The 22,366-nt window shown below is 44.2% G+C and overlaps 1 protein-coding gene across 1 annotated transcript in view; it reads left to right on the top strand.

Moving 5' to 3' along the window:
- LOC126482141 (chondroitin sulfate proteoglycan 4) overlaps window positions 1-22,366 on the top strand; it is a 660,554-nt gene that overhangs the window by 109,899 nt on the left and 528,289 nt on the right. Inside the window, exons 5-6 of the mRNA XM_050106118.1 lie at window positions 10,481-10,775; window positions 16,058-16,360. Coding sequence (XP_049962075.1) covers window positions 10,481-10,775; window positions 16,058-16,360 — 598 coding nt within the window. The remainder of the gene's footprint in view (window positions 1-10,480; window positions 10,776-16,057; window positions 16,361-22,366) is intronic.

The following is a 22,366-nucleotide window of genomic DNA, read 5'->3' on the forward strand; positions in this document are numbered from 1 at the left end:
AATCTCCATTGCTATTTGTACATTTCTCCCAGCTCTCTGGCAAGCTACACTACTGGCCATTAAAATTGCTACACCAAGAAGAAATGCAGGTGATAAACGGATATTCATTGGACAAATATATTATACTAGAACTGACATGTGATTACGTTTCCACGCAATTTGGGTGCATGGATCCTGGAAAATCAGTGCCCAGAACAACCACCTCTGGCCGTAACAACGGCCGTGATACGCCTGGTCATTGAGTCAAACAGGGCTTGGATGGCGTGTACACGTACAGCTGCCCATGCAGCTTCAACACGATGCCACAGTTCATCAAGAGTAGTGACTGGCGTATTGTGACGAGCCAGTTGCTCGGCCGCCATTGACCAGACGTTTTCAGTTGGTGAGAGATCTGCAGAATGTGCTGGCCAGGGCAGCAGTCAAACATATTCTGTATTCTGAAAGGCCCGTACAGGACCTGCAACATGCGGTCGTGCATTATCCTGCTGAAATGTAGGGTTTCGCAGGGGTCGAATGAAGGATAGAGCCACGGGTCGTAACACATCTGAAATGTAACGCCTACAGTTCAAAGTGCCGTCAATGCGAACAACAGGTGACCGAGACGTGTAACCAATGGCACCCCATACCATCACGCCGGGTGATACGCCAGTATGGCGATGTTGAATACACGCTTCCAATGTGCGTTCACTGCGATGTCGCCAAACACGGATGCGACCATCATGATGCTGTAAACAGAACCTGGATTCATCCGAAAAAATGACGTTTTGCCTTTCGTGCACCCAGGTTCGACGTCGAGTACACAATCGCAGGCGCTCCTGACTGTGATGCCGCGCACAAGGGTAACCGTAGCCATGGTCTCCGAGCCGATAGTCCATGCTGCTGCAAACATCGTCGAACTGTTCTTGCAGGTGGTTTTTGTCTTGCAAACGTCCCCATCTGTTGACTCAGGGATCGAGACGTGGCTGCACGATCCGTTACAGCCATGCGGATAAGATGCCTGTCATCTCGACTGCTAGTGATAGGAGGCCGTTGGGATCCAACACGGCGTTCCGTATTACCCTCCTGAACCCACCCATTCCATATTCTGTTAACAGTAATTGGATCTAGACCAACTCGAGCAGCAATGTCGCGATACGATATACCGCATCCCGATAGGCTACAATCCGACCTTTATCAAAGTCGGAAACGCGATGGTAAGCATTTCTCCTCCTTACACGAGGCATCACAACAACGTTTCACTAGGCAATGCCGGTCAACTGCTGTTTGTGTATGAGAAATCGGTTGGAAACTTTCGCAATGTCAGCACATTGTAGGTGTCGCCAACGGCGCCAACCTTGTGTGAATGCTCAGAAAAGCTAATCATATCATAGCATCTTCTTTCCGTCGGTTAAATTTTGCGTCTGTAGCACGTCATCTTCGTGGTGTAGCAATTTTAATGGCCAGTAGTGTATGAATGCCGCACCATAAAAACAGTTCTTCTTTTGAAGCGAAGCAGCCAAAGAGCCATTTTCGTACGTTTTCATACGAACTGAGACGTTGTTCAGCGAGAGCGTGTCCCGGTGATGCAATTAGACGATAATTGGACGGAGCCAAGTCTGGAGAACTAGCCGCATGCCCTAGTATTTCCCAATTGAACGCATCGATCGTTTCCCTGAGCCGTTTTGCTGTGTGTGATGGGGCGTTGTCATGGAGCAATATGCCTCTGTGTTGCCTGTTTCCATATTCCGGTAGTTTTTCACGTAATGCTAGATTTAAATCGATCACTTGCTGTTGGTAGCGATCAGTGTTAACGGTTTCACTGGGTTTTAGCAGCTCTTCTGATCCCACCAAACACAGCGTATTGTGTTCTTTCCAAAGCGATTTGATCTCGGAGTGGATGTCGATGGTTTGCCGGGATTCACCCATGATTTACGACGCTTAGGATTGTCATAATACATCCATTTTTCGTCACCTGTCACTATTCGATGGAGAAACGACTTTGTTTTGTATTTGGCGAGCAGCATTTCACAAGTGGTCTTTCGATTTGCTTGCAGTTCATGCGGAACCCATCTTCTCACTTTCTGCATTTTTCCCGTAGCGTCCGAGCGAAGAAAAATGGCTTTCTGCGTCACATTCAATTCTTCCCCGAGTTCCTGTTGAATCTGAATATCGTCTTCATCCACTAAGGTCTGCAATTCGTTATCTTCGAACTTTTTCCGTGGTTTCCCGCGCTCGTGATTTCTCACGTTAAAATCGCCACTTCTGAGTTTTTTGAACCACTCGAACCACTATGTTATCCCAAGAGCGTGATCGCGGAAAGCTTCGACAAGAAAATTCGATGCGATCCTGCAGCAGTTTTCTTCAAATGATAACAGAAAACCTCTGCTGTCCGCAAATCGTAGTTCGTAGGCGTAAAAGGCGACGTGTTTACGGGTTTGTAACAGATACCGATATATGGATCTTGGGTTGTGTGTGTTGACATTCGTCGTCACCGTTACAGGAAGCAGATGGCGCTGCAGACGCGGTTTCACGGACCCTACACTGACGGCCAGCACCATCTACAGGGTAATTCCGGTTTCATATTTCTACATCTGGTATTCACGGTAACATCGGTGGAGTAACGAAACGAGGATACTTCTAATTTCTCATACGAAAATAGTTAAAAGCTGACACATAAAAATAAAAAAAGACGTACGACGAAGGAAATACAGAACGGCATCTGACTCTGACAAAAGAATGAAGTCAAAAACACAAGATAGTACCATGAATTTCTACAAAGTGAATCTTCTGTTTGGCAAAGATACTTCGAAACTTTGAAAGTGGCACCTATAAGTCTAACTGATTTTCTGAAATAACTCAAGACTTTCCTACTAGTAGTTACAGTAATCCAGAATGAGATTTTCACTCTGCAGCGGAGTGTGCGCTGATATGAAACTTCCTGGCAGATTAAAACTGTGTGCCCGACCGAGACTCGAACTCGGAACCTTTGCCTTTCGCGGGCAAGTGCTCTACCAACTGAGCTACCGAAGCACGACTCACGCCCGGTACTCACAGCAAGTCGTGCTTCGGTAGCTCAGTTGGTAGAGCACTTGCCCGCGAAAGGCAAAGGTTCCGAGTTCGAGTCTCGGTCGGGCACACAGTTTTAATCTGCCAGGAAGTTTCATATCAGCGCACACTCCGCTGCAGAGTGAAAATCTCATCCTGGAAACATCCCCCAGGCTGTGGCTAAGCCATGTCTCCGCAATATCCTTTCTTTCAGGAGTGCTAGTTCTGCAAGGTTCGCAGGAGAGCTTCTGTAAAGTTTGGAAGGTAGGAGACGACATACTGGCAGAAGTAAAGCTGTGAGTACCGGGCGTGAGTCGTGCTTCGGTAGCTCAGTTGGTAGAGCACTTGCCCGCGAAAGGCAAAGTTTCCGAGTTCGAGTCTCGGTCGGGCACACAGTTTTAATCTGCCAGGAAGTTTCATATCAGCGCACACTCCGCTGCAGAGTGAAAATCTCATTCTGGAAACATCCCCCAGGCTGTGGCTAAGCCATGTCTCCGCAATATCCTTTCTTTCAGGAGTGCTAGTTCTGCAAGGTTCGCAGGAGAGCTTCTGTAAAGTTTGGAAGGTAGGAGAGGAGGTACTGGCAGAAGTAAAGCTGTGAGTACCGGGCGTGAGTCGTGCTTCGGTAGCTCAGTTGGTAGAGCACTTGCCCGCGAAAGGCAAAGGTTCCGAGTTCGAGTCTCGGTCGGGCACACAGTTTTAATCAGCCAGGAAGTTTCAGTTACAGTAATGCTTGGCTGAATGTTATACTGAAAAAAAATAAAAATCGCATGCATCTACCAATGCGCTGACAGATGTGGAACGCTTAATAGTACTGCTCAGACTAAATTCTGGTGCGGAACCGTCCTGCTATAACTACTCACCATTAATTAGCAGCCCAACACAAGCAGAAAGTTGCCTCCGTCTCTGGCTGTCTCAAGTGCGATGCTAGGATCGCACAGGGGAGAACTTTGGATCCCCGACTCGCTGCTCCAGTGGCGGCTGCATATTGTAAAGCTGTGTTGAGCACCACAACCTGCGTAAATCCCTCTTGTCTGTCTCATTCCAACACCTCGCTCTTTCCTTACCACCAAGAAAACATGACCACCAATCATTTTACAACTGCCCAGTGTCTGCCTGTGACGTAATTGCTTCTTTACCAAAATATCCCATCAAGAATGTGCGCCATGTTAAAATTAAGTCCAGTGACCTCTTTATTGTCTCCTCCTCTCTAAAAAAAATTCCTTCTGTGTGATGTGACCTCCGGATATCACATGGGTTTTACCAATCGGCATTTCGCATCCAGCAGCTAGCTTCACTTCTCAGGTCCTGGGACAGTTAAAGAACTATGCCCGGGGCTAACTCCTTAATCTGCGACAGATTCATGTTTTTTGGAATACTGGAGACTTCTATCTGCTTGAGACACTATTCGTAATATGTGCTGTGCACCGGCCTTCTCCCATCCCACAGCGCTCTGCTCGATAGGCGAAAGTGCAAACATACCATAATACTGTTCAACAGCTGTATTCCGCCAAGAAACTGCACGACGACACAATTTCCAGCTTGACAGCACTCCTCTACCTGCAGCATGGCCCGGCTCTGTTTCCATGAACACCTGTGTCCCAGCTACATCCCAAAGCTCGTTTTTTTTCTGCTGGACCTCCACCACATGTGGATGAGATTCCCAAGCTCTCTCAGAATAGCAAAGAACAAATACACCACCAGGTGAAATGTGAAAATGCTATTCAAGAAATAAGTTACCAAGAAGTCACCACATACAGTAACTCCAGTCATGTTTAGTCTTTAAAGGCATTGTTGTTAGATCCTACTTCTGCATTGTTCTCTAGTTGAAGTAAGTATCATATTGAATGAAAAGAGAAAAGCAAAATGGCTTGTCGTTTTTCATGACCAGATGTTCCTGATGATAGAATGTCGGTATGCCAACGAGGTATTCGGTTCCCTCACAACACTGAAGATAACTCTTATCTATGACTGAACTGTGTATCGGTTCCAATTCATATCCCAATAGCTTGTTAGATGCAGGTATTTGTCTGAGTTGACCGATTTCAACTGTGAGTCTCTACAGTTATCATCAAAGATTACTACGTTTTTCGTTTTGCGAAGTGAAAAGCTTTACAGTTCTAGACATTTGAGACGAGTTGCCAGTCTTAGCACCATTCCTAAATCTTATTGATATCTGACTCTTTGCGCAGCTTTTTTCAGGCATTACCACATTACGGAGATAACTGCATCATCTGCGAAAATGTCTGAGCTTACTATTAACATTGTCTGCAAGGTCATTAATACACGGTATAAATACCATATTTGATGTAGAATCTGACAGGTATTCTACCGTGCTATGGAACTTTGTTCAATCTAAACGATTCCATTTGAGTTCAGAATACGTTCTAAAATTCTATGACAAATCGACGTCAAGGAAATGGGACGATAGTTTTGTGGGTCCCTTCTGCTGTCCTTGTTGTAGATGGATGTGACTTGCGCCTTCTTCCAACCACTAGGCACATTTTTTTGCTCGAGTAATGTACATTATGGTTAAAAGAGAGGATAAATCGCTGAAAATTTTCTGTAGGGTCTGACAGGTATTGTTATTGTGAGATGTTTTCGATTATATTCTGCTACGACAGTAGTTGGAGGTTTCATGCATTTCTCTCTTGACAGCCGAACATGTTTCATTCAGCATCTCGCTACGTACAGCTCTATGTTTCGTTTTGAACTTGCTACGAAATACCTCCTATTTCTTTATGAGTTTTATTGCAGTGACCGTATATCATGGAGCGTCACTCCCATCATAAACCGCTCTACTAGGTACATATCTATCAAGTACGTGATCATCTTGTAATGCTACTAGTCGATTAACTTACGATAAATCGTAATTTAACTATTCCATTTGTTTTTGAAAAACACTGTATCTAATATCCATACAACTCTTCTTTTCAGTGGTACAAAATTAATTTGAGAAATATTGGTACGTCTGGATTTTGTTTTGTAAGGGAACAGTTGAAAACACAGTCTGTGTCTCTGCTTTGCTTTTCTACCCTTATTTTCAGTTCAGGTCTCTTCATCAGTATCTGGACACTAACGTCCATGCCACCAACTGCCCTTTTATACTGCCACAATTTTTTTGTTTTTGTGAGATGTTTTGGATTATATTCTACTACGACAGTAGTTGTAGGTTTCATGCATTTCTCTCTTGACAGCCGAATATGTTTCATTCAGCATCTCGCTACGTACAGCTCTATGCTTCGTTTTGAACTTGCTACGAAATGCCTCCTATTTCTTTATGAGTTTTATTACAGTGACCATGTGCCATGGAGCGTCACTCCCATCATAAACCGCTCTACTAGGTACATATCTATCAAGTACGTGATCATCTTGTAATGCTACTACTCGATTAACTTACGAGAAATCATAACTTTTAGCATGAATTTCAACTTTATAAACAGTGGTTGATATAATTGCTACATTTCCAGTGTACATCATGGGCGTTACAAAATATCGGATGGTAACGTACAACTGGGATAAATTTTTGAAAACTCTAGTAAGTCTGAGATATGGCAAGCCTTTTAGATTGTCTCTTCTTATTCAATATCATAATTCAGCTAGAGGATGACGAGGAGGCAGAACATAACAATAATAGCTTTGAAGACTGATAAGACTGCAGTGACTATATATGCTACCGTCTTGGTGACTTCTTCTCTTATTTAGCTTTTTTTATATTTAACATGGTACAGGTTCTGTTCTTAAACTTTTCTGAGAGAGCTTGCGAGACGGCACACATGTTGGACACAGGATAGGTGATTCCGGATCTGGCAGAAAATGCTGGCCTTTGTTATGTAGCTGGGACAGGTATTTACAGACAAAGAGTTGGACCATGCCACAGGTAGACAGAGATGCGTTTTCAGGGTGGAAGTTGCGTCACCGCGAGGCTCTCTGATGGGTGGCATCTTTTGTTTGGCCTTATAGCATGTTTCAATTGTGGCCAGGTGAACAGAACTGCGAGATGGAAGAGAGAACTTCTATCAGCAGGAGGCCAGTATTTTGCCATGTTCAACAGATAAAAATCTCGAGCTTTTAAGAACACATGAAGAGGCTGCAGAATTAGTGGCTAGCCGTAGGCACAGTTCTTTAACTTTCCCACAATCTGGTAGGCGAGCCCTGCTGCTGTGTGCAAAATTGTCAGTTGGTAAAATTCATGTGATGTCATGAGGTCAGACCATATAGTTGGAAGTCTTTTAGAGAAGAGGGGACGACAGAGAAGTCATCGGGGCTTTTTATCATTATGCACATTTTGGATGAGATATTTTGATGAAGAAGCAATTATGCCTTTGGCAGAGAGGGAGAGAGTGCATGTTAAATTATTGGCAGTCGTGTTTTCTTGGTGGGAAGGAAAGAGCTGGCTGTTCTATTCTGATAGATAAGAACGGACTTTAGTGGGGACCTTGGCGCTGAAGACATCTCTACAGGCTGCAGTCTCTACTGGAGCTGCCCGTCGCAGGTCCAATCTTCGAGTCTGCAGAATCGCAATACTAGCGTCGCACTTCAGAGACCCAGAGACAGAGACCACATTTTGCTTGTCTCTCACTGGTAATTTATGGGAAGCAATACTAGCAATACCAACACATTGGGACAATCGATGATCAGAATTCAGTCTCAACATTGTAATTACTTGTTCCACTTCCATCAGTGTACTGGTAGATGCATTATTATCAGCAAAGCAGTCATTGTAATCGATCAGTAGGAAAATCATGAGTTCTTTCAGAACATCAGTTGCACTTACGGGTGTTAATTTCAAACTTTTGAAGCAACTTTGCCAAACGGAAGATTCACTTTATTTTGAGCTCATGGTACTTTTTTGTATCTTTAACTTTTTATGTCATAGAGTCAGCTGCATTTCCATATTCGTTCATTCTTTGAATAAATTAATGTGTTTATTCTAATCTTTTTCTTGTTAAAACACTTTTTTTAATTTTTGAAACTAGGCAATTTCCCCTCCTTAGGATTCACAGCTAAGGCCTTAACATTCCTTTGGTTTATTAATCTGCTTTCATGCAGTAATGTGGCCTGAATCTTACGCGTGTGCGTCTGCTTCATAATTAATTTTTTGAATCGGGTTTCAGTAGACATGGGGTTTTGCTAGTATACATTTCTGCCTGGGTTTTTGCGTATCGACTAATAAAAACATCAGTTTTTCAGTTAGATGTTATTTATTCGTTGCATTTGCACCAATTTTTGACAAAACCTTTTCCATTAAACAAGGCGTACTGACAAACGCGAACTTAGAAGGTTATTGGACTATGACTAAACAAATTCCGACAAGGCTCCACATTGGTGGGTCCTGAAACCTCCATATAAATGTTCTAGCATTACATTTTTCAGAGCTGTTGTAGTCTGCATGTAATTAAATTTTTAATAAAAAATTATGAAGTCTACTAACGGAATTTGGTTTTACATGGTAACATGTTTGTCAATTAGGAATTTGCTAAAAGTGTTTTCATATTAAAATTTTATGAAAGAGCTTTTGCAAGCAGTCAAGTTAAATAAATCTGAATTGCATTTTAATTGCATAGTAATTTAATAAATTTAACAATCTTTTAATCGGATATTTGACTAATAATTCGTACATATTTCCAAGCTGGTTGCGATGAATCGAGTTTTCTGGAATGAGCGATAAATGGTAATTTTAAATAAAATAATAGCATTATGGTGTCAAACAGCATTTTCATTAATTATATGGGAATTCTGACAAAAAATTGAAATTTTAAGTTACAAAACCGGCACAGTAATTACAAACATTCCCCTAATCACTACTTATGCATCGTATAATTGGTTAGATATGATCAAATAGTTAACTAGAATGACATGTTACAACCTGTTCCTTTATATTTGACAGAAAGTTCTTTTGTATGCAACGGTCCAGAGTTGAATGTTTCATATGTCTGTCACTTTATCTACACTGCCGGCCATCCAAAACGCAACACCAAGAACCACCAGATATCATAGCCAAATTGGTATGGGATATAAGGCGTTGAACAAAGATCATATGATTGAAAATACACCCCTATGTGAAGTGAGGAAGATGATGAAATCAGTATTGGGTGTTGCTGCTATTTCTGGCTGGAATTGGTGCTACACGCCTCGGCATTGAATGGAAGAGACTCTGGATCTGTTGTTGTGGTACAGCAGTTCATGCTGCTTTTACATATCGTCAAAGTTCAACAACCATAGACCAGTTGTTTACCGGGATACCGGGAGGACAGGGAGAAAAAAGCAGCAACCAAGTCTGAAAGGCGAAGAAGAGGTCTTGAACATTGTGTGCCACGAATGATTGCGCATTATTCTCCTACAATGTGCCCGTCGCCAAGCTCAAAAGGTATGGGAGGACAACAGGCTCCAACACTTCAGAGATGCAAATCTGGCTGGTTAGTCGGCCGGCAGTGCGTGTTGGGGAGGGAGGAGGGGAGGAGTGGAAGTGGAATCCAGTAACACCCAAAACCGTAATACCGCGTATAGGAGCAGTTTCCCACCACGGTGATTCCAGACTCTAATCTACCATCTCGGCACTCGTCGGTAAAACAATTTCTTACCTTTCCATTGGCCATATCCGTCGTTCATTGCGCCATTGCCGGCTCAAACGCCTATGGTGTTGACTCAGAGGTAAACGCAGCAATGGACGCCTTGCGGACAATCTACACTGCTGCAAACGACGACGAATCGTATACGCGGGCACTGCTTGTTGCGCAACAGACCGAATTCTTTGTTATATGGTTCGTGATGTGGCTGAGCTATCCATCACTGCGTGGCGCTCAGTATAGCCGTTATTATTTGCAGTGCAGCAAAGAGGTGGGTGCAGTCGGTCTCGTCGGTCCGTCATTCTCTTCTGCAGACAGCGATTGCAGATCCTCATTACAGCTGTTTGGTTCCGTCCTACACGATCACCAATTTCTCTGAAGGGTAACCGCAATCGTTATAGGCAACTATTCTGCCTCCGCCGAATTCCGAAAGGTGCAAGGTTTCTTCTACGCGGCGTTCTGAAGCTGCTTATTCAAAACAATTGCACAAAAGTACAATTCCAGTACATCCACGCGGCCGTGTGTTCCCCCTTTATACAGCGCTTGAAATTGGCGCTACTGGTACCCATGATGTGCGCCTGCACTGCAACACTAGTTATCTGCCTCTTTCTTCACCACAAACGCAAGCTGAAAATTTCACCTGATTTGGATGCTCCCTTCAGGGTGTTGAATTGTGGGTGGCGAGCAGTGTAGTCTGCCGAACACACAAATCTTTCTGATTCCTTCAGTTGCTCACTGTATTTTGGTAATAATTGTTGTAAGGCGAGACGAGAAGTGTGCCTGGATAGCTCATGTAGTAAAAGTATTACTGGCGAAAAATAAAGTTCCCGATCAGACACACAGTTCCAGAGTGGACGAGGTGTGACGCTGGTGGCTGTGGCACGCAGGTGGCGCATGGACGTGAAGACGGCGTCGCCGCTGGGGCTGCTGGTCTACAACGCGGGGCTGACGACGCAGTCGGACTTCGTGGCCCTGGAGCTGGTGGACGGCCGGCCGCGACTGCTGCTCAACAAGGGCAACGGACCCACAGAGCTGCAGAGCGACGTCGCCGTGGCGGACGGCGCCTGGCACACGCTAGCCGTCCACTTCAACCCCACCTTCATGGAGGTCTCCGTGGATGGCGCCGTCTCCAGTCTGCGCCTCCCACCGGGCGGTAGCCGCTTCTTCGACCTCGCTGACACCGTACGTAAGCTCTCCTGTCGCACAGCTCCCTCACTGTTTAGTGCTCAAAACACAGAGTAAATGTAACACTTGAGGCTGGGAGTGATTCGGACGACAGATTCTCTTTGGTGCGAGAACAAGAAAACTAGCTATATCTCTCAACTAATGTTAGTCCTATAAAGATCATTGTAGCCTGACAATGCAGAAACAACTACAATGGCAATCAAGACTAAAGGGTGAGTCTGGAAACATCCCCCAGGCTGTGGCTAAGCCATGTCTCCGCAATATCCATTCTTGCAGGAGTGCTAGTTCTGCAAGCTTCGCAGGAGAGCTTCTATGAAGTTTGGAAAGTGGGAGACGAGGTACTGGCGGAAGTAAAGCTGTGAGGACGGGTCGTGAGTCGTGCTCGGGTAGCTCAGATGGTAGAGCACTTTCCCGCGAAAGCCAAAGATCCCGAGTTCGAGTCTCGGTCCGGCACACAGTTTTAATCTGCTAGGAAGTTTCAAGACTACGGGGTGTTCAAAAAGTTTGGACCGGAATAAATGTCGCGAAAGTTGTCAGAGGCAGGGACGAGCTCTCCGGCATCGTAGAATCCGCGCTTCAGTTCCCATGTCTTCAATGGGTGGGTAGTCATGATATACATGTTTTAAGGGTACAATCTGAACAGAAGCACAGTGGCGAAGTCCGTTCAAATGGTTCAAATGGCTCTGAGCTCTGTGGGATATACATCTGTGGTCATCAGTCCCCTAGAACTTATAACTACTTAAACCTAACTAAACTAAGGACATTACATACATCGATGCCCAAGGCAGGATTCGAACCTGCGATCATAGCGCCTAGAACCACTCGGCCACAGCGGTCGGCGGCGAAGTCCGTTTCGCACTGTTTTTGATGGGTACAAAGTTATGCATCATTTATTATAACATTTGTAATTCGTCATCAGCCATGACACGAATGGCTCACAACACCTTGAAAAGCAAATTGCACTTAACAGAATGTGTTCCACATGCTGTTCGTATAACTAAAAACATTTCCCTGTCCGTCAGAGAAAGCTTGCATGGTCACAGGTAGACATCTACGGATGTCAGATCAGGTGAATGTGACAGCCACTTCACGGGATCACGATCTCCAATCCAACAGTTGGGCAACTGGGTATCTAACGATTCCAGTACACATCCTGCTGAAAGCACAAAGGAAGTGCCCCATCTTTGTTGAGAACTATAAACAAAACCACCCCATCCAGCACCTGCAGCTAGGTCAAAGCACTGATGGTTTCCATCAGGAAGATAGAGCCAATGAGACGCATTCCAAATGCCACACCATATCATCACTTTGCCACGTCCTTTAGACCTACAGAGAGATGTCCAGCTCGGATTTTCCTATGGTCACTATCGCTAGTTGACGTGCCCATTGACGTAAGAACTCGCGTCATCGCTAAAGAGTATGTTGCAAGCAATATTGTGTACGGTGGCGTGTTGTGCTAACACCTACTCACGAAATTTGCATCTTACGCTCACGGATGATTTCCACCAGATACTGTTCGAGCTGCATTTGAATGGATCCCATTTCTGTTGCGTAGGATTCGGTGAATAATGCTCCGAGGGATGCCGTGCCGTTGAGCGAGTTGCCCGATACCTTGGACGGGAGTCATTTCCACTGCTGCTAACAGTGCCGCGGTCGTAGCCTTATTAGTTGTTGTGTGGGGACGGCCAGTACGGAGCTTATCTGCCACTGACGTCGTTTCTTGAAACTTTCTGAACAATTTCCTGACGGCACTTTCCGTGATGATTTCCCTGCCAAGGTGTCGCTGGCTGAAGTCCCTGGTAATTGTCATGAAACTCCGGCCACCAGCTAGCAGGATGATTTCTATCCTCTCTTCTTTGGTCAGCGGCATGTTGTCCTTTACATTAACTGCCCATCTGTAACGACAGGAACAGAATGTGATTAGCTTTGAACACCCTGCATGACGAATTACACATGTTATAACAAATTATGTATAACTTTTTACTTATCAAATATCTTGCGGAACGGAATTCACCATTGTGTTTCTCGTCAAAGTCTACTCTTAAAATATGTATCACAAGACCCTCTCCTTTTGAAAGAAACTGAACTAAATCCAATGTGGCAGATACCAAGATGGCGGAAGGCTCTCGCAGGTCACTCAAAAACTTTTCCCCCTCCAACTTTGCTTATATCCATAACCACTGCGTCCCTGCTTCATACTATTTTAGCGATGTTTAGCCTAGTCGCTACTTTCGGGACACTCTCTCCAATTTAGCAGGCTACCATATGTTGGAACGTAATGCGTTATTTGCTTCAACAGTGACAGTTTTATATGGAAGCAAGAAAAAAGTTGTGGAACCACACCCCACGCCCAAACAGTTAGTTTAAATCACCTGCCTCTGTGATGATTTTTAAGTGACGTGGGGTGAACAACCATTTCTGTGCAAGAATGGATTGCGTCATTGAGTCGTGGCAGGGATGCAGGCCATTGGTAGCCCGAGAAAAACAATATCAGAAAGTTAAATATCTTTTTGAGATTCGTACTATCACAATCGTACTGCAGTCCATGGAACTCTAAGAACTCCAAAGATTTTGCTCCAGAACTCCTATTCGAAGCTGTTTATTATACGACTTTCACCCATTCTTATGGTCGAAATCTAACATCGGTACATCTCAATTGGAGACACTGTAATCACTGCTGTTCGGAATTTTGTTGTTAAAGTTATGTCTCTACCAAATCAGAGATTATGAGGTAGGACATTGCCTTTCTGTCAAGCAAAAGTGTCTCCTGATGTCGTCGGTGCTGTTTCCGTCAGGAGAAATATGGGAGGCGAGATAGTTGAAAGCAGAAGCAGGTAGTGATAGGTGAATATTCTGGCTTTAAATTTATGTTTATTCTTCTGCTTCTGTTTTGAAATTGTGGTTCCGCATCTACGGATCATTCAACATTATTCTTGTCTATGTATTCGTGCGGGGATTAGGACTAGTCCCACTGAACTCATCCACAATGGCCAAGGAGAAAATTTTAATTCGTATTAATTACTTTTGAAAACAGTTTTGGAGAAAGTCAGCAATCACAATGTAATACTTAAAATTAATCACAAAACCCTCAAGATCGCAAGGAACATTTATTAACAGATGACCGGCTCCGATCATCACATAATCATCTTCAGTCCTTCACCTGTAATACACGGCGGACGTTAAGAAAGCCGACAAACTGCAGTGACCTATTCCTGAATGGAAATGGAGGAAAAAACGGTTCTATGAGCACGTGTCGGGAAAGACATCGTATCCACAGTAGATGGCGCTGACGAATGAAAGTTCTTTTGTCCACATGTCCAATGTTCTCCTTGTGTGTTGCAGGGTGTGTGATTGACGCAGCGTACTGTAAGCAGGAGAATGGTCCGGCATTTATGTCGGGAACAAGCCGAGACGGTGTTTGTGTACGGCCAAGAAGATGGAAACGGTCAAGAGGCAGCATACCCTGTAGAACTCGGCTCTACAGATGTGGTGTACGCACAGTCCGACGCCTCTCTGCACCGTCCTCTGTCTGGGAAGGCCCATGGGCACATAAGTGCTCAAACAGGTCGTGAAATGTTGTGTGATGCGATTGGTGAGAGTACTTGTTCTGGTATAGACCATTTCGACCTGCTTGGCCGTACACAGATACCATCACGGCTTGTTCCCGACATGAATACCGGTCCATTCCGCTGCTTACAGTGCGCTGTATCAGTCACCCAGCCACGTTGCAGCAGGAACACACGAGACGTTTCAGAGCAACTTTTATTCGTCAGCGCCATGTAACGTGGTAACGGTGCATTTAGAAATATATATTCATAGGAGATTTTTTCCTCCATTTCCTATCAGCAGTCTGTCCCTTCTGTTTATTGTTTTTATTAATGTTCACCCTCTATAAGACAAGATATCAATTGGAGTGATACCCAAGGAGAACCTAATATTAGGTATAAAATTACAGAAACATAGATGTAGCCGTATCGATCGACAATGGCCATGCACGGAGAAGGAACTGCTGAATGACGATAATCAACTACTAGAAAGAACTGTAGAGCTGTTTCTTTAACACTAGAGACTCCGGCTACAGATGACAGCATGATGTCCAGTATTAACTGAGAGGATTATGTGCAAAACGATGTGCTTGTCAGCAAATAGAACGTCAAAAATACGTAGAATAATTTTATAATAAAGGGGTAAGAGCTTAGTAATACAGCTATTGTGAAATATATTAAGAGCTTTAAACAGGAAACAAATGATCATCACATTCATTGGTGTAATTTGCTCGTTAGTGGGATGCTGGAAAAATAATAACTGTATTTTGATTTCTAAGGAGATGGAGTACGCCAAAGATGTAGCAGGAAGGCCACTCCAAATAGTGTATCGACAAGTGACGTCCATCATATCTTTGTGAATCACCCCGCTGTTCTATCTTTGGAACGCCGTCCACCGTCTCCATAGAAACCAACAACATAGCAATTATTTTTCGAGCGTGGGCCTAGAGGGCAAATTACACACAATTAATGTGATGCCATTTCCTATTCTTAAAGCTCTCGGCGTATTTATTTGACATTAGCTCTATTAACAAACTGTTCACCAAGCGAGGTGGCGCAGTGGGTAGCACACTAGACTCGCATTCCGGAGAACGACTGGTGAAACCTGCGTCCGGCCATCTTGATTTAACTTTTCCGTGATTTCTCTTAAACGCTTCAGGCAAATACCGGGACGGTCCTTTGAAACGGCACGGCCGACTTCCATATCCTTCTCTAGTCTGATGGGACGGATGACCTCGTTGTTTGGTACCCTGCCGCGAATCAACCAACAAGCTGTTTGTCTTTTATTATAAAATTACTCTACGTAATTTTTACGCTCTATTTATTAAAATTACATCTTTTTGTACGTAGTTCTCTCGACTTACGTAGCCGCGCGGGGTAGCCATGCGGTCTCAAGTGCCTTGTCACGGTCGATGCGGCTCCCCCCCCGTCGGAGGTTCGAGTCCTCCCACGGGCATGGTTGTGTGTTGTCCGTAGCGTAAGTTAGATTAAGAAGTGTTTAGGCTTAGGGACGGATGACCTCAGCAGTTTGGTTCCATAAGACCTTAACGCAAATTTCCAAATTTTCGAATCATGTCTGATCGGGTAACGCTGACATCACGCAGTAAGAAGTATTCCTCTATATATCCTGTATTATATTTCAGTTGAAGGTCTGAAGATGAACATGTAGTGATCGAAACCGGTCACCTTGTAATGACTTGCGACCTACATATTTTGGTCCCGCCGTGCCGGCAGGTGTTCGTGGGCGGCACGGAGGTGAACAAGCGGGCGCGCGCGCGGACGCAGGGCGTGCGCTCCGCGACGTCGTCGTTCCGCGGCTGCGTGCGCAACATGTGGGCCGAGCAGCGGCGTGTCGGCTTCCCCGAGGCGCGCGTCACGCACGGCGTGCTGCCCGACTGCGTGTGGACGTTCGCGTGCGCCGCGCGCCAGCCGTGCGTGCCCTCGGCGCGCTGCCACCAGCACGGCGTCGACTCGTTCCGCTGCTCCGACTGCGGCCAGCCCATGTGCGTCAAGCCCGACTACGCGGAGAGCTACAAGGTGCGTGCCGCCACTGCCCTCTGCCTGCCACCGGCTGCACTAGGACGACGAGGCCGACGAACGACAGAGACTGGATTCGGCTGGTAGTTGGTAGCCAATGCACTGGCGTTCGGCTTCTCATCCACACCAAAAGAAGGGCTTGCGGCATAGATATTTGGCCTTGTAGGAAAGCAATTGACCCATAACTTGCCAGCGTTGCTGCCGTTTTGTTATTCTTATGAAGTAGCGTTTTAATTGCCATTTCACCTGACCCTATTACGAGGTGAGAAGAGGATTTAACAGTCGTCGCAAGTGTAAAATTTATCTTAATGCAAGAAGCATCGCATTAGAAAAAGAAGAAGAAGAAGAAGAAGAAGAAGAAGGAGAAGGAGAAGAACCGACAACAATGTCTGTAGACGACCTCTCTTTTTAAAAAAAACTGAGCAGCAGTGTGGTGGGACAAAATTAATGCCTACCTCAAAGCTGAATTGGAATATGGGCCATTTAACAATGTTTTGCTAATGGTTCGCCTCTTACTTTAAGAACAGAAAGCAGAAGGTAATTCTCCGCAATATTGACAGTGGTAATGATGTTCAGTCCCAATGGGGCACTGTTAAATGGGGCGTTCCCCAAGGATCGGTGCTGGGGCCACTGCTGTTTCTTATTTATATAAATCATATGCCTTCTAGTATTACAGGTGATTCAAAAATATTTCTGTTTGCTGAAGACACCAGCTTGGTAGTGAAGGATCTTGTGCGTAATATTGAAACATTATCAAATAATGTAGTTCATGAAATAAGTTTGTGGCTTGTGGAAAATAATTTGATGCTAAATCACAGTAAGACTCAGTTTTTACAGTTTCTAACTCACAATTCAACAAGAACTGATATTTTAATGAGACAGAATGGGCATGTTATAAGCGAGACGGAACAGTTCAAGTTCCTAGGCGTACGGATAGATAGTATGCTGTTGTGGAAAGCCCATGTTCAGGATCTTGTTCAGAAACTAAATGCCGCTTTATTTACCATTAGAACAGTATCTTAAATAAGTGACATTTCAACACGAAAAGTAGTCTACTTCGCATATTTTCATACGCTTATGTCATATGGTATTATTTTTTGGGGTAATTCTTCTGATTCAAAAAGGGGAATTTTTGGCTCAAAAACGGGCTGTTCGAGCTATGTGTGGTGTAAGTTCGAAAACCTCTTGTCGACCCCTATTCATTAGTCTGGGAATTTTGACATTGCCCTCACAGTATATATTTTCTTTAATGTCGTTTGTTGTTAGCAATATTAGCTTATTCCCAATAGTTAGCAGCTTTCACTCAGTTAATACTAGGCAGAAATCAAATCTGCATGTGGAATGCCCTTCCTTGACTCTTGTGCAGAAAGGAGTGCAGTATTCTGCTGCATCCATTTTCCATAAGCTACCACAAGAGCTCAAAAATCTTAGCAGTAGCCCAAACGCTTTTAAGTCTAAATTGAAGAGTTTCCTCATGGCTCACTCCTTCTATTCTGTCGAGGAGCTCCTGGAAGAGCTAAAAATGAAGCAAATTCCAGTGTTACATTCTTGATTTTCTTTATTTAAACTAACGACGTGTCAGCTGAATATGTTTCTTATATTTCATTTTATCTGTTTCTACAATCAACAACTGAATATGTTTCTTATATTTCATTTTATCTGTTTCTACAATCGAGTTATAATTTCATGTATTGACTCGTTCCATGACCATGGAGACTTCTCCTTAATGTGGTCCCACGGAACAATAAATAAATAAATAAATAAAATAAAATAAAATTATAATGGAATGTTGAAGGCCCCAAAAGCCCCAAAATTTCCGAATATGACACGTCTTCAAGGAGAGCTGTACCTGCCGCAGAAAGTTAGTAGTCACTTCCAGTTTTGTCGTGTATTTCACTCTCTAATTGCTGATATCCCCCCCCCCCCCCGTACCGCACCCACGAGTCTAATATTTCCAGTTTGCTTTTAAAATCGTAGTTCGTAGACGCCCATAAATATTCCCATTTACGATAAAACTGCCAGCTTTAATGCTCTCTCCATATTTCACTCTATACCCCACTATTTTTAGACACAATAAATACATGCAGTCAGCAAGAGCAATCATTGTCTAAATGGAAAACAGCGACTATTAAAGATAAGTTTTTCAGGACAACCACAAATCGCACTCAATATATTTTACTGGCTGGTTTCTCTCTTAAATTGAACAGCTTGCTACTGTACTTTCAATTGTAAAATCCAGTGTTTCTCATGCTAAATTAAAAAGCGAAACTTTTCAATAAAACATACTAAGCATGCCTTGTCGCTGTCCTGAAAAGCGTACATACCAGTTCTAGACACACAGCAAATCGGTACTGAACCAACGAACGTTTGACCCAGCGTCCACACTAGGAGGAGGATCACAAGGCCAACCAACCGCCAGCGCTTTCATGTTACCGCCGTCAGATGTAACCGCAAACGACGCCAGCCTCTTCGTTGGTTCCAAATTGCCCTCCGTACTCCTTAAGCAAATCTCGGCCCGTGAAGCGATTGGCTGTCGTTCGTTGGCCTTCGTTGTCTTAGTGTGTACTCTACTTGGAAGAGTAGAAGTGTGCCATTCACCTTGCCTCTTTAAATACACCGCTCTTCATCAGTTCACCGTAGTTAAGAAACGTCGCATGTGGCCAGTACTAGGATGGGTAACCGCCTGGGTAGTCCTCTTGCTGTTTGCTACTTTTCCGTTGCTTTTACGGCAAGGAGCAGGAGCGTTGCTTGCGTAAAGCCCCGATCACCAATATTGGTGTCAATGCTCTGGGTTAAATTCTAATCTTCTCCGCAGTGTTTCATGAAGTCATGGAACATGACATGGTTGAAAGTGATCCGTCAGTTTGATGAGGACCTTAAGCTCGACGGCACCCTTGATGCTATTCGACAGGAGTAGGCTATTTCCTGGCACCATCTTTTACCCTTTCTTCCACTTTCCTCATCATCCTCCAACATAAACACGATACCACACTACTCAAACCCACCATAACCACCACACTTACCAGGAAGACTTAAACACACAACTGTCTCACATTCCGACGGGAAGGTGCCGTTGTGGTCGAATGACACGAAACCTTGCCAATCAGGTAGCTGCACCTGCCCTTACGTGTCTCCCAGCCAACGATACCATACGACTTTACTTAACCTGGAAAAGTGTAGCTGTGAATATGAAACCTATCGATGGCGTTAGCCATGCATATTAAACACTCATTGCCACTCATTACTCCCAACGATAGATCACCTGGTAGCTAGCCGGCCGAAGTGGCCGTGCGGCTAAAGGCGCTGCAGTCTGGAACCGCAAGACCGCTACGGTCGCAGGTTCGAATCCTGCCTCGGGCATGGATGTTTGTGATGTCCTTAGGTTAGTTAGGTTTAACTAGTTCTAAGTTCTAGGGGACTAATGACCTCAGCAGTTGAGTCCCATAGTGCTCAGAGCCATTTGAACCATTTTTGACCTGGTAGCTATCTCCATTACGGAAATATGTATTTCGACTGTTATATAAAATGACAGTCAACCAAACGGATGTACACAACTTTTTCAAAAACCACATTAACCATGTTTTGACAGCTCTAAGACTATCTTCATCAGAATGGTAAAAGTTACCTAGGAAAATCTATAAGGTACAGGTAATATACACCAAATAGTTACATATGTGGAAATTTTCAAATAAAAACCAGAAAACTGTACTTACATGAACTCACATGGCAACTTTTAAATTATCAGCAACAGTGATATCGTCAAATGACATGGTTTTGTTGCATGAGTCAAGAATAAAGGTCATAATAAAAAAGACAGACAGTGATCACAGAATAATGCAATCTTAGCTGCGAGCGGCGGCACTGGTTAAGTTCTGTAACCGACTAAGATGTAACCGACTAAGACCGGCACATACACGGCGCAAGAGTCATCAGACTAAACGGCATATAAGCCAACACTGCCATGAGATGGACACAAGGATTAGTAGTGCCATCTAGTAACAAAGCGGCAAACATAAAAACATCTACTTTAAGAGCAAAATTACATGGCTTTTAGTATACATTAGTAACAGATAGTAGGAAATACGAAAGTTTGCAAAAATAGTAAATCAGCCTTTTTACAGGTAGTTATAAATAAAGTAGAAGACTGACAATGGCAGTTGAATAAGGGAAACCGACATTCCCGACACTACTCTGAGGAAAATTTCAAAACTCAGGCAGTTCTAAGTAACGCCCCTAAACCTTGAAAAAAGTTTTTATTACGCATCTGCAAGTGTTCGTTAAGAATGAAACCGTATTTAAGCGACAGATGCTTGAAAATTTCTAGCTCTTCAAGGATATCGAGTCGGAGACCTTTTTTCTTGGAGTGTGGAATACTGACATCCTGAACGTCTTTGAGTTTATGGCCTGTGATTAACAAGTGACCGGCAAGGGATGAACTATGAACATTAGTACCCTATTTTCCTAGAAGATGTTCTCTAAATCTTACAGATATAGCTCGCTCTGTTTGCCCTATGTAATGAATTTTGACTGTTAACGTAGCGTTCCACTTCGAAAATCACTTCAATGTTATTCCGGAAATTCGTGGCAAGCAGTGGATTCTTGGTCGGAGGAAAGAGGAGAAAGACATTGCGTTCCGTGTCGGGAGAGTACAGAGAGAAAAGCAAAATTTGAAAGCTCATAAACCCAGTACGTATCCTGTGCAGAGTGATGACGTCTGAGGAACTCGAAACCCAGTCTGCGGCAATCTTTCTCATATTCCAAATTAAGTGTAAGGTGCTCAAACTGGCCCACGGACGGTTTCTACTTTTTAGGCTATCGCCTAGGTTGTGATATCTCGGTCTTGGTGCTTTCTCTTTCTCTTCCCGGGTGATCAAAGAGAAATGGTCTGCTACTCCGTTGGTAATCATTCAGATTCGTGTGAAGGCTCTGTAAGAGTCTGCGATTCCTAATCATTTTGTCATACATGGGTAGAATAAAAATATCGAAAGCCCACGAGAATTGCATGCTTGAACATAAATGCAGACGCTAACCGAACACGCAGGTTGTGGTGTTATATTCGACGACGAACGGTACCTGCAAATGTCAGTCGTGTTCAGAAGAGTGTTCTGTTTAGTTTTGAGTACACTATGTCGGCAGTAAGTCGACATGAACATGAAGAATTGTTTTCGCTCGTATGATAGGTGCTTCTGTAAGCAAGGTAACTGAAGTGTTTAGTGTTTTAAAAGGCACCACATCGAAGATCTATAAGACACACAGGAAAAGTGGAAAAGCATCAACCGCTGGAGGAAATACGCAGAGTGCAGCAGTGACAGACAGTCACTGAACAGTGCCGTGACGAAAAGTATGAGGACGGAATCTGTCAATGTCACTGTAGAACTGAATGTCACACTAGCGAACCCTGTCAGCAAAAAAAAAAAAAAAAAAAAAAAAAAAGCCCGCATCTCGTGGTCGTGCGGTAGCGTTCTCGCTTCCCACGCCCGGGTTCGATTCCCGGCGGGGTCAGGGATTTTCTCTGCCTCGTGATGGCTGGGTGTTGTGTGCTGTCCTTAGGTTAGTTAGGTTTAAGTAGTTCTAAGTTCTAGGGGACTGGTGACCATAGCTGTTAAGTCCCATAGCGCTCAAAAAAAAAAAAGAACGGAGATACATAAGGAAGGAATTACAGGGAGGGCTAGAATTCCAAACCACTAAGCAGTGACGGAAATGCCTGTGACGGGAAAACGTTGTGCCGAAGCCGTAAAACCTAGAGTATGGAGCTGACGGAGGAAGTCTTTTAGACGGACGAGCCTTGTTTCACACCTTTTCCAACTTCAGGAAGAGTTTACGTCCCAAAAGTTAAACAAGCTGGGAGTTCAGTTATGATTTGGGCAGCCATATCAGGTATTTCATGGACCCATGGTTACGTTGGACGGTTTATGCGACCCTTCTTGCTGACGCGGTGTGTCTCGTGGTGCAGTGTCCGTTCCCCAGTGGTGATGCTGTGGTGCATGAGGACGGAGCCTTTCTTCT

This window comes from Schistocerca serialis, chromosome 5, assembly GCF_023864345.2.
Source record: "Schistocerca serialis cubense isolate TAMUIC-IGC-003099 chromosome 5, iqSchSeri2.2, whole genome shotgun sequence".
NCBI classification, from domain to species: Eukaryota; Metazoa; Arthropoda; class Insecta; order Orthoptera; family Acrididae; genus Schistocerca; species Schistocerca serialis.